Source organism: Apodemus sylvaticus, chromosome 9, assembly GCF_947179515.1.
Source record: "Apodemus sylvaticus chromosome 9, mApoSyl1.1, whole genome shotgun sequence".
Lineage (NCBI taxonomy): Eukaryota > Metazoa > Chordata > Mammalia > Rodentia > Muridae > Apodemus > Apodemus sylvaticus.
The window spans coordinates 109,686,607-109,704,256 of record NC_067480.1 but is presented as its reverse complement, the minus strand read 5'-3'; the positions used below and the strand labels follow the sequence as shown (position 1 = coordinate 109,704,256).

Here is a 17,650-nt window from a genome sequence, read left to right as displayed (position 1 = left end):
ACCACGCTTGCACGTGGGGAACATGGGACTGTGGGACAGGTTCTCAGCAGAGGGCCCTGGCCTAAGCTCATGCTTCTCTGTGGGGCTGACTTCCGTCCCACAGCGCCCTTGTACCATCTGTGCCTTCTGTAGCAGTAAATGCCAGAGACATTATCTCCTCAACCTCAGACATGAAATTGGGTTAAAAACAAAACTAAAAACTAGGCAAGAGTTTGGGGTGAGAAAAATGGCAGACAGGAAGCAAGCCACTGCTGTCGCTGTCCACTGCTGCATGAGAGCCTCGCGGAGTGTGGGCCACAGTGAGGCCGGGTGGCTGGCGTTGGGGCCGCAGTGAAGCCGGGGTGTGTGTGTGTGTGTGTGTGTGTGTGTGCGTGTGCGTGTGTGTGTGTGTGTGGCTGGCGTCAGTACCTTGGCTCTCCCTCCTGCTCAGGCACTTCCTCCTCCTCCTCCTCGCTCCCACTGTACTCGTACTCCGTCTCATCTGAAAGACAAGGCCGAGAGACATGGAGAGCTCAGGTGCCTGCGTAGACAAGCATTCCCAGAGTCAGAACAACCAAAACCAAGATGCAACTTGTGAAAATGACATGAGGAGAAGAGCGGCTGACTGCCCGGCAGAGGTCAGGAATTCTGAGTTGTCTACACTCCCCACAAAAGGAGGTCTTTCACCACTGATAAAATCCAGTAAGTGGAATTTCTGTGAGAGACTGCATACAAGAAAAATAACTCAACAGCATCAGCAGATTCACACGCAAAAAAAAGTATTACACTGACGAAGATAAACAGATGATTGATAATAGTTGATGGAAATGACACATGTGTTAAAAATTCAGAGACCTCGAATAATGGTCCAGAGAAATCAAGAAGGTAAACTAAACTCAGCACATGACAAGAACTGAAGAGCAGCAGAGAAAGCGCTGGAACAGACACCGGAAGAGCGCACACAAAAGCAGTCGCCACATCCAGTTCTCTGAAGAGATTAGTAAGATTGACTAGTTCTAAGTTAAACTAGTAAAATAAAGATGAAAAGCAAATTGTTACCATATGCTTTGAAAACTTATATTCCAAAGGTTAGCAGATAAAGAAATGAATCAAGTTCTAAATGCCTACAGTTTACCACAATTAAATCTGAGAGATACAAGATCCTTAACAAGCACCGAGACTGACTCAGGGATCAGAAAGTCTGAGGCGGGACAGATGCAGGGCAGGATGTTGCCAAATTGTTGAGGATGACCTGACACCAACACTCCCACCACTCCACTTGAAAGAAGGGGAAGACACTACCAGACTCATGTGACGACACCAAGATGGCCTACCGGCAAAGCCCAGTAATGATGGGGTAAAATAACATTACAGGCCAAGTTCTCTAAGGAACATTCTAACAAAATACTTGAAAGCCATAGTCAAGCTCATACAAAGACTGGACACCACAACCATAACAGGAATTCCAAACATTAAGACCCAGCAGATTTCCAATATGACAACCACAAGCTCCCTGAGGAACAAGTGTCCAGGAACAAACCTAATGCAGAACCTGGATGAAACCATCATGCCACTTGCAAATGACACTACAGAGCAAAATCTTCCTCTGCTTAAAAAAGTCATCCAAAACATACATATGATTTGGCTCTGCGTGGCCAAAACACCCTTCAGGGAAACGAGGCGTGTGTCAGTGTGCCATAAAGCGTGACAGAAAGCGGGGACAAGTGACGAGAGGGAGGCGGGCACTGAGGAGCCTTAGCTTACAGTGGTCTCGCTCTTGCTCGTGAGTGTGCAGGAAGGCCCAGGCCCACATGATGGACAGCACAGAGCACAGAGGGAAGGGCGTGGGACTGTCAGAAGGAACCTGGCGCCTGTAATGCCCGTCTACAGCCCCGAACGCCATGTTAGAGAGGCGAGCGTAGAGCCCTCATACCTTTCTCGCCTCTCTTCTTTCTGGTCCGGTCTATGTGATCCTTGAGCTGGATTCGAACCTGCCTTTCATTGGGCTGATCCCTTATGAAAGGGTGTTTTAAAAGCTGCTCTGTAGAGGGCCGCTGCATGTAATTCTTCACCAGGCAGCCTTCTATAAAGCTGAAGAATTTCTTTGACCTGTAAGAGGAAGAAGTGAACCACATCATCACACTTCTATCACAAAAGCAAAGCTCAAAATACTGGTGACGAGCCTGAAAACCATTCTCTGACCACATCTGCGGTGCACGCCAGTGTCTCTGTAGTCACACCTGCAGTGCACACTAGCAACGTACTGCACGGGTCAGCAGTGTCACTGTAGTCACACCTGTAGTGCACACTAGCAACGTACTGCACCGGTCAGCAGTGTTACTGTAGTCACACCTGCGGTGCACACTAGCAATGTACCTCACGGGTCAGCAGTGTCACTGTAGTCACACCTGCGGTGCATACTAGCAATGTACCTCACGGGTCAGCAGTGTCACTGTAGTCACACCTCCAGTGCACCACAAACAACACACCACACACAGCCGTAAAAGCGGCCAAGTTTAAAGGAACAGAGTTTAACTCTAATGGCAGGAGAGGCATGGGAAGAGAGAAAGGGCTTCACTAGTATGGGGGTAGGGGCGGCACACAGATGGAGGCAGGTGTCATAACAAACAGAGATGAGAGGGGCCTGCCTCTGTGGGCAAATGCAGGACGTCTGCTGACACCTCAGCCAGCCTACACTGGCTCAGTTCATCAGGCCCCAGAGGTCAATGGACAAAGGCAGAAATAAGAGGTTTTCCTTTGTGTGTGCCTGTGTGTGCATGATGGATGTGGGGGACTCTTGTCACCCTCATTTGTGCCACAGATACTTTTAGAGCTTTGTCCTTTTCCCAGTCCCAGCCCCATGAGTAAAGACTCCTCATACATGGGCCAACTTTTGGTTAGTACATTTTATAAAACATCATCACTATATCTGCAACCGACCCTAACCCCAGACAGGGACTTGCTCTATTACCCAGAGAGCTTTTAACTCCTAGGTTCAAACGTCCTCCTATTGTAGTCTTGGGGCTGCAAGTATGCATCATAGCCCCAGACACCTTTCATCAATGTCAAAATTATTATCAGAGGACTTTCAACACATCTTTGCCATTTTAGTAGGAAAATGTTCTGCAACATGTTACACTTGTAAGATGTTTAAATCTTAAACATTAAAACATAAACTTTTCTTCATATTATGGGGCCTTCAGAAGTCGCTTGTTATTAGTGCTAAATCAAATACGATGTCTCAATAACAACAACAAGGGAAGGAGCTGGGGAAGGGGGGGAGAGGGGGAAGAAAACCTGTGCGTGGCTTACCATTTTTTTGACTTCAGCCTGGGGGGAGGGTTTCTGGGGATGAGGAACAGCGCTCTCATTGGATGCATGTCACAGAGAGCTGGGAAAGGAGACGGCCATGTCAGTAAGGCATTTACTCCCCCTTGACTGCTGGGGTTCACAGACAAGTAATTTTATTCACAAATAACTGCCATAAATGTCAAGCATCTGAGGTATCTAGTTATAAACCCTAGACCACAATGTGGTCTAATTTACCACTTAAAAACAGTAAAATGACCAGGTGGTGGTGGCGCATGCCTGTAATCCCAGCACTCTGGGAGGAAGAGGCAGGCGGATTTCTGAGTTCAAGGCCAGCCCGGTCTACAGAGTGAGTTCCAAGACAGCCAGGGCTACACAGAGAAACCCTGTCTCGAAAAAAAACCAAATCCAAAAAAATCAAAAACCAAAAACCAAAAACCAAACAAAAAACAATAAAATGTAAGAAGACCAAAAACGCACAACTTCAAATCGACACTGGAGAGTTTTCATAAATCGAAGATAAATACTAATTCAAATTTAAAAGGATAAAATTTTAAGTTTTAAAATCATCTTTAAAATTATAATGAGAACAGCTGTTTTTATTTGGTTGACCTAGAGATCAGAACAGTTCTGTAAAGGCCTTCAGTTCTCTACAGGAGCCAAGGCTTACACACAGTGCACACTCAGAGCACCCACACTGTGCGAGCCCAGCTCAGGGCGGGAGGCCAGAGGAACGCTGAGTTCAGCAGACATGCACAGTCACAGCAGATGAGGCAGATGCTCAGAGGACACCGGTAAGGCAGCTGGAACTGGGAACCCACTAGCACACACCAGGGTCCCAGGGAAGGGAAACCGGGACACATGATCCAGCAATATGTCCTGTCTCAACACCATATAAGGAAAGTCGAGGGGCACAGCTCTCGGTGGGCATCCTCTCTGGCACAGTAATTGATCTTAACTGCCAGGAATGTTTCAGTCTTTCAGCAAATATTCACTGACAGTGATGTGTGAGGAGCGTACAGCATCTGGGAAGACCTTCTTGGGGCCAGGACAAATGCTGAGCATGTTTTCCTTCCTTATTCTTCTACAGCTCTATCATAACCCCAATCAAAGATCAGTTTACTGAATTAACCCAAGGAAGAACAAACTCAAATCTTCACAGAAAATTCCACAAATAAAAGGTAATGCCTCAATTTGTAAATTCTAAATGAGAAATAAAATTTCAAACATTAGGGATGTGTTTCAATCAATATTCTTTAAATGCAAAGGAAAAAATAGCTCTTATTAATTGCAGATGCTGCTTATGAAGAGGCTGCAGACCTAGACCAGTATCTAGGGATACTGGTTACTGAGCTGGCCCTGTGCACCTGCAGACCGCCCCCCTGGTGGGGCTATCATCCAATCGCTCGGTTCTGTCCAGCGTCCCTAGGTTCTTACAGACAATCACATTATACAGAACAAATGAGCTCAGAAGGAAGGAAGATACTCACGGGGGGCCCCTTCTGCCATCTCAATGGCCGTGATGCCACAAGACCAGAGGTCACTCTGCAAAAACAAAAGAGAATGTTCCAGATGCCTAGTTATATTCTGGAAAGTCATACAAATGAAATAAAAATATCCTTCAGGTAAAAAAAAAAAAAAAAACAAAAAAACAAAAATCTTGCTAGGAAGTTATTACCTTTCTAGTCCTAGGGATTGCTTTTATTTATTCAAGCATGAAATTATTTTGATAATGGTGAAAAGTGTTTCAATTTTTATGTATATATTAAGAAGAAGAAAAATCAGAGTCTGTAATGCATATTTAAATAATTCAAATTAAAAGAAAATCCTGATGTAGCAATGATTTAATTGACTATTGGCAACACACAGGTAACAGATTATGAACTCAATTTTAACACCACTAACAGGTACAACAACCACTAAAGCAAAAGTTTTGTTTTTATTGACAAAATGGTAACAGTCAAGCTGAATCAGATAATGAGTTTTATGTTGGATAAGAAGGTGCACTATGATTTAAGTCCCTAGAGGTCACTCTATAACCACTTCACTTTATTTGTCTAACTAAGAGAAGTTATAAAGCTTTACACAAAAATGCCCAGCGACAGCTGTAACGGCGGGGCCTCTTACTCTGTAGTCGTATGTGGCGTCTGGGTTCTCATCACAGGCGATGACCTCCGGAGCCATCCAGTAGGGTGTGCCTATGAACGTATTTCTCCGTCCAACCGTCCTGTCCAGCTGAGCGCTTACACCAAAATCAACTGCGGGACAAAAAGGAAGAAAAAGTGGAGCACTATTTACAAAGAAGAAGACAGCCTATGAGAGCCGCCACAGGCAGAGAGTCAGCTCCATTCCGGGAGGCAGCACTGGGAAGGAAGGACCGCACCACACTGCACCCCACCCTCACTCTCAGAGAAGCAATGTCAAAACTGTAGCGCAAGAGCCTGGGCCAGCCCAGGAGGGCCAGGAGGCCAGCCTGGCCTGCCTGATGGGCAGAGGGACGACTGCCGGGCGGGGCGGCTAACACACAGCACTGTACTAACTAAAGAGACTCACAAATGCAGAGTGGGCACTGAGACGGCTCAGCAGATGAAGGAACTTGGAGGAACCCACTGTACCAGGCGAGGACCTAAGGTCGGAGCGCACGTGAAGACGGAGGCAAAGAGCAGACTTCACAGGTGTTCTCTGACATGTTTTCGGCACTTGCAACCAGGCACGCACGTGTGTACACACACATACGCACACATCCCAAAACAAATACGCCCACAATAAACATTGTCCAGAAGAGCTGGGATGTGCGTTGCCCTTTCAGAGCAACCGACGTTTGCTTTCCATGACTTGAACGACGATGGTTCAGAAGAAAGCCATGGGTGGAGGGAGGCAGGGTGGGCAGATGCCACCATCTCCACAACCCACAGGCTACCATGAGCCCAGCAGGAAGACTTGCAGCTCACACAAATGGGTCTACAAAATGCTCGACAATTGACAGGGGTCACACATTCCACCTCGGTATACAGATCAAGTTCAGGAAACAGGTGGCTTCCTTGTTGACTGCTCAATGCAGACGACAGAACCCGGACAGAAGCCTGACTAAGCTTCCCAGCGCCTTGGCCAGGAAAGACTGAAGCTATCAGTCTCGTGGCGTGAGGTCAGGGCATGGAAAAGCTAGAGCAAGGACAACATGAGTGTCCCGGCTTAGCCCCGAAGACACTTTCCACGTGGGCAGGCACCTGCAGAGAGCCAGGCAGCAGAGGCATGGAAGGGAGCAGTGAGCCGAACATTCAGAAGCAGCTTCTAAGGCTGGAGAGATGGCTCTGCTCTTCCAGAGGTCCTGAGTTCAAATCCCAGCAACCACATGGTGGCTCACAACCATCTGTAATGGGATTGGATGCCCTCTTCTGGTGTGTCTGAAGACAGTAACAGTGTACTCTCATACATCAGAGAGAGGGAGAGGGGGAGGGGGAGGGGGGGGAGGGAGGGAGAGAAGAGAGAGAGAGAGAGAGAGAGAGAGAGAGAGAGAGAGAGAGAGAGAGAGAGAGAGAGAGAGAAGGAAGCAGCTTCTATGGCTTAGACTTTTGGAAAAAAAGAGAGTAGACTGAAGGAAAAATAACATGACCCTTTAATTAGAAAAAATTAATGCTGGTTTTGTTTAAAATGTAAGAGCATAATAAAAATAAAATGGGGACAAGTTCAGGTGTAGCTCAGGGGGACAGGAGCATGTCTGAGTCACTAAGAGGCAGGAGATGCCACCCATGGCACCCGCTGAATAGCCACAGTAACACTGAAGATGATGTCCAGGCACCAGATGAAATTACACCAGGGACTAAGGCAATCCTGGCTGCAGGGCTCCCAGAATGCTCTGATCAATGGGACTATTTTCTTCTATTTGAGAAATGCCATATGATAGCAATAGAATTATAAATTTTATAATTATAAGCAGCACTATAGATGGGAAGCATGGGTCCGAGGGAGATCAGAGGGCCAGAGAGACCCCTAAAGACAGGAAAAAGTCTACCACTGAAAATGAGGACATGAATTCCCAGTGGAGAACAGGATATGCAAAGGTCCTGGGGCAAGGTCTAAGAAGTTACAGAAAACAACATTGTGCTAGCAGTGAGTGCTGCTCCCACCAGTGTACCTGAAAATAGCTTGTCTTACTTTTTATGACTTTATTCTTTATTCTGCTACTAAAACTAACTTCATATGATTTCCATATTGTAACATGGGACATAGGGTAGAAGTAGAGAGCTCAGATCATGGGGCAGGAAAGTAGCAGGGGTCAGATCCCACACTTCTCATAAGGCAAAGCAGGAAGTCCGAATCTTCTTGAAATAGAGCAGTAAGTCACTGAGGATGCCCGTCTCTCATTTCTGTCTCTGTGTGCCTGTCTCAGTTGCTGTCTCTCTCCCCTCCTTCCCTGACTCTTCCCCATCTCTCCTGCTCTCCCCTCTCACTCTTCCCCCCCCCCTCCTCCTCCTCCTCCTCCTCCTCCTCCTCCTCCCCTCCCCTCCTTCTAACTTCATACCCCAGGCTAGCTTCAAACTCAATGTTTTTCCTTCACCCTCTCATGCCCTAGTCATCCACTATGCCAGGCACCAATATGTTCACATAAGAAAGTCTGACTTTTAAGTTAGCACAGGGCAGAAAGTGTGCCTCAGTCACGAGTTCCTGGGTTTGGGTCTCATCAGCCCCCAAGTTAAAACAAAACCTTTTAAAACTCCGTTTGGCTGCTCTATCTGGACTTAGACTACAGAAGGACGGGACAGGGAGGCTGGGGCTGGCTAAGCCTTCAGCGGAGAAGAAAAGGCAAACTCTTACCTAAATGTTAAGGGGCACAGCATGCTGCCCACCAGCACCAGGACAGTGTGTCGGGCACGCACACACCGTCACACACGCACACACTGTCACACACCGTCACACACACACAGCGGCCACATACCAAGTTTCACCTCGGCATTCTCAGTCAGCAGCACATTCTGGCCCTTGATATCTCGATGGATGACATGGTGAATATGGAGATGTGCCAATCCCTGTAAAGAAAAGCAGATCTAAGTCTCAGTTCTCCGCCCTGTAAATAGACAGCCAGGAGCACCCTTTTATAATAAGGTACACACATGGCCCAAGTGTCTGTAAATCCGCATTTAGAACATAACATTTACCCTTGGCGCATTCCCAGGACGACACCGCCAGCCTTGCCACACACACAGAGAGCAGCGGGCATGGCTTTCCCTTTGGGATGACTGTAACCACTTTAAGGCACTGCCCTCTGAGGTTTTTCTGCTATAATTTGTACTATTTGCATTCAGGATGGCTCCTTTCCCACACAAAACGTCTATCTTTCAGCGGTAACCCTGTGAACTTAATCTGAGCTAGATTCATCCCAGAGAGCAGCAAAGAGTTCGAGGGGAGGGGGCCTTAAAATCCGGCTCTTAAAACGCAGGCTCATCTTCCTGCTACAGAGGAACAACTGTTAAGGGCTGATATATCTCACTTCTGCTCAAGTGTAAAATAATTCTGTCACCACAACAGCCTCGTGTAGGAATAAAGTGTCTTCTTCCCTAGGCAAACAAGCACCCGGCACATGCACTTTTGATGCCCTGTACTAGAATGAGTCCAGTAGCATCTCCCAAGAGGTTGTGGGAAAACACACCATCCACCTGTGACGTAAATGCAGCAATGCAGCGTGCTGCACAACGCATTCACCTGTATCCTCCTGACCAGAGAAGCCACACTCCAGAACGCACCTTCTTCAGACATAGCCACCCATGTATTCTCAAGTGCTCCCTCAGCACTGAAAGGGTAGGTTACTTGTAAGGGGGTTGATTTTCCTATTAAAAATAAATAAGGGGTTTGGGCTGCGGTGGTGGAGACAGCTGGAGCCTTTACCATATAGCACAGCCAGGCTTGAAACTTGAAAGCCTCCTGCTTGCCTCTGGTGCCAGAGCGCTGGGCCCACAGGCCTATGCTCTCAAGCCTAACATCTACAGATTAGTGACAATGGCTCTAGATCACTTTTTCTTCAAGGCGGTGGGTTCTGAATTCACTTAGTGTCAGTGAACCAGAACACAGATCATGTGATACCTATCTGTTCTTCCTCATGAGTGCAGCGTTACAGCCTAAGGTGTGGCGAGGAAGAGCCCATGCAGAGCACTGCAGTGCTGACTAAGAAGCGCCTCTCCTCCTCAGCATGCTGGGACAGCAGACCAAAGCCACGTGGCTCTCAGACGCCCCACTTCTACCTCTTCAGTTCACTGCAGTTTTCTAACTTGCACGAACTCTTTACCCTCCGGCATCTCCCAACATGAGCAGCCCTGTCTCCTCAGACCTTCCAGCAGTCACTGTATGAAGCCATCCCATTCCTCAGTCTATACTCTGTAAGGACTGCTGCTTCTACTCAGGAAATAGTTCCTAACACAGCTACCTTGAAGACCAGACAAGAGAACAAAAGTGAATACACTTCCCTTATGTGCAGTAAGTTCTTTGGACCATTAATTACTCCTCCCAGGTATAGATGGCAAGCCCAGACCAACTCAGAAAGCAGCCTGTTCTAGACCAACTGGAAACGGCTTTCTTCTAAGCTTATCTTCCTTGGTTACATGTGACAAAGAGCTGCCAAACTACGCTCAACACTGGCGATACAAAGTCCTGAGTTTTCATCTTCGGTATGAAACAGTACTTTCTACCAAAAGGAGAAAGCTGGCTTAGAACATGTGCAAGGAAATAGGCGAGAAGGACAGCGCGGCTCTGCCAGTGAGCCCTGTGTCCCTCACTGTTCAGGAGGCTAGCCCAAAATTTGAGGCAGTGTTGGAATGTATACTTAGGACCGTTGCCTGGAAGGGCGAGAGGAAGCTTTTACGTAAGGAAACCCGCCACTTCTGGCAATGTGTGAGGACCTAAAGGACCCACTGGGTTCACTTGCTTTCCCCATCAACACCAACACGCAGCGACTCCTTAAACAAACACCAGCATGTAAATCGGGTGTTTCTTTGATTTGAACTAAAACTCTACCATAGGAAATTTTTCCTGCAGCTAGCTTATGGGTGGAGAGGGTTCCTTTTAAAGACACTCACTAAGAAGGAATCCATCTGCAGTATTTCAGAAGGATGCCATGTGCCACCACGCTGACTAGAGCAAGAGCAACTTGGGCTCCTCTTCAATGTTCCTGAAGTCAATGGTGACAAAATGACACATTACACTTGACAGGTAACCTGTTCTCCCTGGGTTTATAGAATAAAACAGACAATCATCTATGATATCTGAGATATATCCTATGTCTAGAAAATTATGCTAAAACCTCAGATTTCTTGTATCTACCTGGAGTGGTGCTCTATCCCTGAAATCCCAGCACACAAGATGCCAAAGCAAATGCCCACAAGTCTAAAGCTACTACCTACCAAAGAGTGTGTCTATTTTAGACAGAGAACGGCTCCCAGGCGAGCCGAGGCAGCTCTAGGACCAGCCTTCCCCTGCTGCTGAACCTGCCTGCCATCCCTAAGCCTGTGCGACGGCAGCTTCTCCCTTTTATGCTCAACTCTGTAAGATCCATTAAAGGCAGGCACTGGATACTTGGGGAGGACATGTGTGAGGGATTACGGGTTCTCCTAACATCACACTCCCTACCAGTGTTTCGAAGGAACCTTTCTAGAAGGCTCCATAAAAAATATAAACAAAGAGACATTAAAACATTTCTCTAGGAATTCTAGTCGACAGTTTTTAAACTTGCAGTCTTCTATGACTCTTAAATATAAAAAGTAAATTTAGTTACAATTAAAAAAAAAAAAAAGACTAACTCATTGCCAGACTTTGATTAGTAGCCAAATGAATAAAGTTTCAGTTTGAGTTTAGTCTTTCTTTCTAAAACATGGAATCAATTTAAGTATGCAGCTTAGGGAAAAGGGACAGAACAGCTGTGGTAGTAGAAGAAAAGAAGTCCCTTAGCAACTCATACACAACTCCCAAATATGAGGCTCTGAAAAACCTCCTGTGCTGTCAGGACAGCCTTGTGCCTGAAGAATGCATCCAGTGGTGAAGACCGGATGGCTTAAGAGACTTGTTCTGGGTTCCTTAGCCAGCTCTGCAATCAGCTGTTTAAAAAAAAAAAAAAACCCACTAGGCACTAGGAATCTATTTCATAAATATGCCAAGAGATTCTAACAGCTAAAGCCTTCTACGAGTCTTAAATATAAGAGGTCTGGAAACCAGCACTCGGAGCTGCGAGCTGCTCGGGCCCCGCTGCGGAGCTATTCCAGACATGGCCGTGCAGGCTCCCTTCTCCCAGGAGGTGCTGCTGCGCCTCAGCTGCCCTGAGAGACTGGAGGCTGGCTGCAGCCAACAACCTCCTCCACAGGAAGCATGATGTGAGCATGCTCAAGTTCCTCATGCTCCAGCGATGCGGTGTCTGCACAGCAGCTGCACAGGTCCTCCCTTGTGAGGTCACGTTCAGAGATCTAGGACAGTATGGCTGCTATAACACATGCCTTATGAAGTAATGACGGGGTGGGGCACTATACATTCTATACACAGAACTGGTTTCAAATGGTTTCCAAACCATATAGGCCAACATCTTGGGTCTTCAGAGTTGAAAGGATCAAATCATGGTGCAGAATAAACTACTACGACATATAGAGAAGGCAAAGGCAAGCTAAAGAGTCCATGGCACACGGATGCCCAGCCCAGCCCAGCCCAGCCCAGGCCAGCCCACTCCTGCTTTCCTTACCCGGAGGATTTCCCTGGAGATGTAAGCAATCCAGTCTTCTTTGAGAGTGTTCCCTTTGGTGTTCTTCACAAGGTCAGTGATGGACCCAGCCCCACAAAACTCCATAACAAGCTGCAAGGCAGACAAGACCTATTATAACAACCGCATCCCAGGACTGCGCACATATCCAAGCAAGGTCACACAATCCTGTTACCTCACAAGCCACCAGGGAACGTGCAAGATCATGTTGGAAACATCCAAGTAACAACAGTTTGCCTGAGTATATTCCCTGAGGCCGTGTCGCCCCGTTGTGTGCACAAGCCTGGGTGGTTAATTCTGATGTGTTCCTTCCTTCCTTCTAAGGAAAATCACTGTGGTGGTCATCACTACCAGATTATTAAAGATCTGTATTCCAGAAGTTCTTCCTGAAGATGTGCTGTTTTTATACACTATGATCTTGAAATCATTTCATAATATTTCCTATTAGCTGAGTCTAAATCAAAAGGGAAATGGTACTTTAACACCATGACATAGTTTTGAAGATGTGTATCTGTAACATCTAAATAAGATAGCTACACTTGTAGACTTCTTAGAAAATGAACTGAACTGTTCCAAAGCCTAAATTATGACTGGAGTTAAACAATAAAAGTAAGAGTAACTGTGTCACTTCTGTCTCTGCAGGCCCTGTGTCTCCCTCCTCCCTCTCTTCTCTCTCTAGCTTGTCTGTCTGTGTGTGCGTTTTGTCTCGGCAGAGGAAGTATGTCACTGCTGGCAGGCACTAGCTGGCACGGGCAGGCCCTACTTCCTGTCTGCTCTGCTTTAGGGCTGCTAAGGCTGTGTGAGGAGCTGGCTCCTGGTGGCCATGACTCCCATCTGAGAGACTCTGCCATGTAGGCCCTTCTCCTGTCAGCTGCTTTTGTCAGTGTTTTAACACAGTAAGAGAAATGAAACTAACACAGTCTGTGTGTGCTAAGGTTGAATGCGAGCACACGTTCATCTGTATTTTATTTATTTGACACTGTACATGTATACACACATGTATGTGGATAAAAAAAGACCATATCAGATCTCATTCCTCAGGAACTTTCCACTTTCTTTCTTTCCTTTTCTTTTTCCGTTTTGGACAGTCTCTGTGTAATTTTATGTATCATTAAGGAATTCTAGAACCTGACAATGTACAACAACAAAACCAAGATAAACCATAACAGCATTTGCTTCCTTCCTGCATCTACCTCACCTCACAGACAGGATGATCTGGGTCACATCCCCTTCCAACAAGTGCATAGTTTTATACTTCTTTGCAGCTGAACCAAGTCCCAGTGTACATGTATAAATACTGCATTTTCTATTTATCTACGCACAGGTATGCAGTCTGGCCACATAATGTGGCCATGTGCGTGCAGGTACCTCCTCTGATATATCACACTGGAGTCCTTTGGGTACTTAATGTGGCATATGGTATTTCTACTTTTAGGTTTCTTTTTTGTTTTTAGGGAACTTCTGCAGTGGCCGAACAATTTACATTTTATGAGCAGTGCATGTGAACTCTGTCCTCCTCACAGGCATATGTGACTGCTTCTCCTCCGGAGCCCAGGACGCTGCACATGTTCTCAGGTATTTGTGGGTGACGTGTGCTTCATCTGAGGACTGCCTGCTCAGTGCCTCATCTATGATTGGGCAGTTTGGTTTTTTAGTTTTTTAAAATATGTCCTAGATATTAATCTTGTCAGATGTATAGACAGAAAAAATTCTTCCCATTCTATAGACAGCTTCTTCATGTTTCCTCTGTTGTGCAGAACTTTTTACTCTTATCCAATCCCACCTGCATTGTTGATATTACTGCCTTTCCAGAAAATCCTGCCTATGACTGTATGGAGGTGTTTGCCCTGTGCTGTCCTCTGACAGATTCGGATCTTACATTAGGACCTATTTTGTTATCTTTGTACATTACGAGAGACCAGCTCCATCCCAAGTCTCCCCAGTCCTCTGGCACAGATGCTGCTCTCCACTGTAAGTCTCTGGCAGACATCTTTATCACCAATCGGTAGCTGTGGCTGTGTAGCAGGTTTGCTTCTGGGAGAATCTATCCCAGTCCCTTCTGTACCTCTTTATGTCAGTACCAAGCTGCTAGAGCTTCCTATATTACACTTTTTAAAGTCAATAGAAAAAGTTATCCATCCATCTACCTTCCTGCTTTATAAACTTAGCACCTTCAGCCTAACTCACACACCTTGCACAGACGGCAAGCCCTCAGTCACCATTTTCAATAGAAATAGTTTTTGTTTTTAAAGGCTGAATATGTCAGCTCAAGAAATTTCTATGGAGTTTACTATTCATAGTAAACTACTATCGTTGACGTTATTAATAAGTGACTGCCAGCACCTCAGTGTGTGAAACAGAGAGGAACTGATTCATCTCTCCGTGAAGACACGCCTGTAGATGGCAGCCCCTTCCTGATCTCTGTGTGCAGCACAGCCTCAGGGGAAGGGAGCGCTGACCCTTGCCTCTGTCTCTTCCTTCTCTGCCCTCCCCAGAGAGTTTTCAATTCCCTTATCAACAACACAGCAGGACGCTCACCCAAGCCTTGCAGACATCTACCTACCCAGAGCTGGTCATCGTGCCCGGGGGGACTCTTCTTAATGAAAGCACCGTAGTATGTGGCAATGTTTCTATGATGAGAGTACTTCTTCAGCATATTTATCTCCAGTTTGATTTCTTCCTCTTCATCCTTAGGAAAAAAATAACAAAACATGTGGCTCTTGAATGACTAGGTTTCCTCCCAGCCACATCAGTGAAAACAACAGTGTGCAGTCTCTTCCCCCACAGCTCATCCTTCTGAATATCACCATGGGAGAAAGGAGGTAACAAGTCTCCATCAGCACGACTGATGGACAGAGTCCCAGCCGCTGTTCCTCACTTCCTATGACCTCAGGCCTTCTCTGAGTGACAATTTGCTTATGTCAAACACCACCACACATAAAAAGGTAATTTGATGGATACTATTCCAATTAATCATTTTTAAAAAGCCTTTTCTTCCTTAGGAAAGATTTATGAATATATTTAAGACAAGAAGAGTTTTGCAAGGTACTGGATAGATGACAACACATGACTTTAGGGACAGTGTGCAAGGTTCCCCTCAAGTGAGGCCAGCAGGTGAGGGGATGGGGGAGGGGAGAGCCCTTGTGGTAAGATGGGAAAAGGGAGAGGAAGGAAAGAGAGGGACATAAAAGGCCACAGTCTCTTTTTCCTATACACGTGGGGAAGAAACTACACCCATCAGCATGGCGAATTTATTCTGCTGCCTGCTGCACGTGCTGACAAACTTCCTGTAAGAAGGCGTGCTAAGGAAGGTTAAGGAAGGCTCCAAGTGCCATCCGAATGAAGGAAAAGCAGAATTAAAGGGAGGGGGAAGTCAATCCATCAGCCTTGGGGTAGGAAAGCACAGTGTGAGTTGTCAGTGAAAACTCCTGAGCAGATCTCTAGAGTTCCTTACACACCCACTTCACTGCTACAAGGCCTTGGACTTCCGGTGAACACACTCACTCTATATTAACATTTCACCCTCTCCTAGGAGATTTGGGGTCTCTGAGTAATACACAGGTGTGTGTACATGCTTGCACAAGACCAGCATTTAACTTGGCCAATATAGAAAACTGCCTTGATTTGAATCTTTATTCCAAAGGAACTTTATACTAAACAGAAAAGAGTAGTGATTAACAGAAACAGAAAGCATGTTCCTAACAAAACTAAGAATATTCAACTAATAGAAAGGCTTTAACTGTGTCCTTTATGTACACGCACACCCATATGTACAGGATAATGTGGACTAATACTGGTGAGACAAGAAAAGGTGGTGAGTTTGTTGGCAAGGAACAAAGGGGCCTGCTTACAAAGCCATCTGAGGCTGCTCCTGGAGCAGGGCCCACCACCAAACATACGCTCCGAAGAGCCCCGTGCCCCCTTGCACTCACGATAGCCAGGCACACAGAGCCTAGAGTACTGGTAGGAGGGGGGCACAGCCAGGAGCAGTAGTGTTTGCCTTTAACCCAAGCTTTAAGGAAGCAGAGACAAGGGGGTCTCTGAGTTTGAGACCAGCTTGGTCTATGCATAGAGTTCCAGGCTAGCCAGGGATACGCAGTAAGATCATCTTTAAAAAGAATTATGGGGCTGGAGAGATGGCTCAGAGGTTAAGAGCACTGGTTGCTATTCCAGAGGTCCTGAGTTCAAATCCCAGCAACCACATGGTGGCTCACAACCATCTGTAATAGGGTCTAATGCCCTCTTCTGGTATGTCTGAAGACAGTTACGGGGTACTCACACACAAAAAAAAATAAAAATAAATCTTGGGATAAAAAAAAGAATGCATGAACAAAACAAAAAGAATTTTAACAAGACAGGAAAAAGATCAAATATTAACCCTGTCTTAAAGTTCGATCAGCCAAATCCTTGAGTTCAGTGCTGTGCAAGCCGCCCAGATTCAGAATCATCTTCCCCCACCCACCCACCCCCGCCCTATGTCCCTCACGCCCCACTCTCCAACTCATTTCATTAACCCAGGACTAGTGTTCCACCCACTAGACAGAGGGTCTACTTCTCAGCAGAAAGGAAAGGCTATGAGCGCCTGGGGGGAAGGCCCTGGCAGCAAGTGAGACCCACAGCTGACATGCTGCAGTGCTCTCTTCCTCTAGGGACAAAGACGTTCTTCTAGGATCCAGCTGTTCACCACTTTAAAGTCAGAGCTTCCAAAGGTTCCATAACACACCGACTAAAAACCAAGGGTGTATTCTCAAGTTGTTACATGCTTAAAATCAGTGCTGCTCCCTGGTCTGAAATCACTGAGCATATATAGTGAGAATTACAGTTGGCAGGTTTTCATGGTACTGTTTCTGGTGATTCTACACATCTCTTTTTGTGTTCTGTCACCACACTGCCATCACCAGACACACACCGTAACACCTTTGACCATGGGCTATGCAGGAGATGTGGAGGAGGCCTGTAATGACAGGACTGCCGGCGGCCTGAGGCAGCGAGGGAGCCGGTGCACGCTGGTGTCTATACAATGGGATGCATCTGGGTTACATCTCAGAGTCCATGAAATATAAGACCTTAAGTACAATCAACTCCAACAGTAGCCTTCCCACATGACTGAAATGGCGCCGAGATACAGTGACCGCACACATCTGCTTGCCCGATGTGCCCTAGGTCTGCGGCAGTCACGGCCTAAGGCACGAGACACTCAGCTGCAAGTACTGAGTAAGGAAAGTGTCCCCGCTCCAAAGGACTGCTGCAGATGAGGTACTGCAACAAACACTCCGAAAGCCTCTTCTGTTGCTTTTATGATTCTAAGATAGACGACCATTACATATATAATGAAATAAAAAGGCACTGAGCACCGCTTACTGTCATTTACTGTTTAATTATACAGGCCTAGCCTTGGAGAAAAACATCAGAAATACAGAATTTGCCAAGGACCTTTGAGCCCATTACAACTAGAATATTATAACTAAGACTTAGTCTTTGGTACTTTACACTCTCTTTAGAATATAGTTATGAGTTCCAAATTCCCTTAGATGAATAGTTTAAAGTTTGGGGGTTGGAGAGATGGCTCAGCAGATCTGGCCAGAGAGTTCTGTACCCAGCACCTGCAGGGAGGATCACAACCAACTGGAG

General features: G+C 46.3%; 1 protein-coding gene across 50 annotated transcripts in view; it reads right to left on the bottom strand.

Annotated features, from left to right (window-relative positions):
• Map4k4 (mitogen-activated protein kinase kinase kinase kinase 4) overlaps positions 1-17,650 on the bottom strand; it is a 132,759-nt gene that overhangs the window by 36,568 nt on the left and 78,541 nt on the right. For all 50 annotated transcript variants that reach the window (XM_052193127.1, XM_052193103.1, XM_052193107.1 and 47 more), the window contains exons 4-11: positions 14,583-14,708; positions 12,002-12,112; positions 8,225-8,315; positions 5,416-5,546; positions 4,779-4,833; positions 3,292-3,370; positions 1,913-2,088; positions 409-481 (exon numbers count right to left, since the gene is read on the bottom strand). In XM_052193127.1, coding sequence (XP_052049087.1) covers positions 409-481; positions 1,913-2,088; positions 3,292-3,370; positions 4,779-4,833; positions 5,416-5,546; positions 8,225-8,315; positions 12,002-12,112; positions 14,583-14,708 — 842 coding nt within the window. The remainder of the gene's footprint in view (positions 1-408; positions 482-1,912; positions 2,089-3,291; positions 3,371-4,778; positions 4,834-5,415; positions 5,547-8,224; positions 8,316-12,001; positions 12,113-14,582; positions 14,709-17,650) is intronic.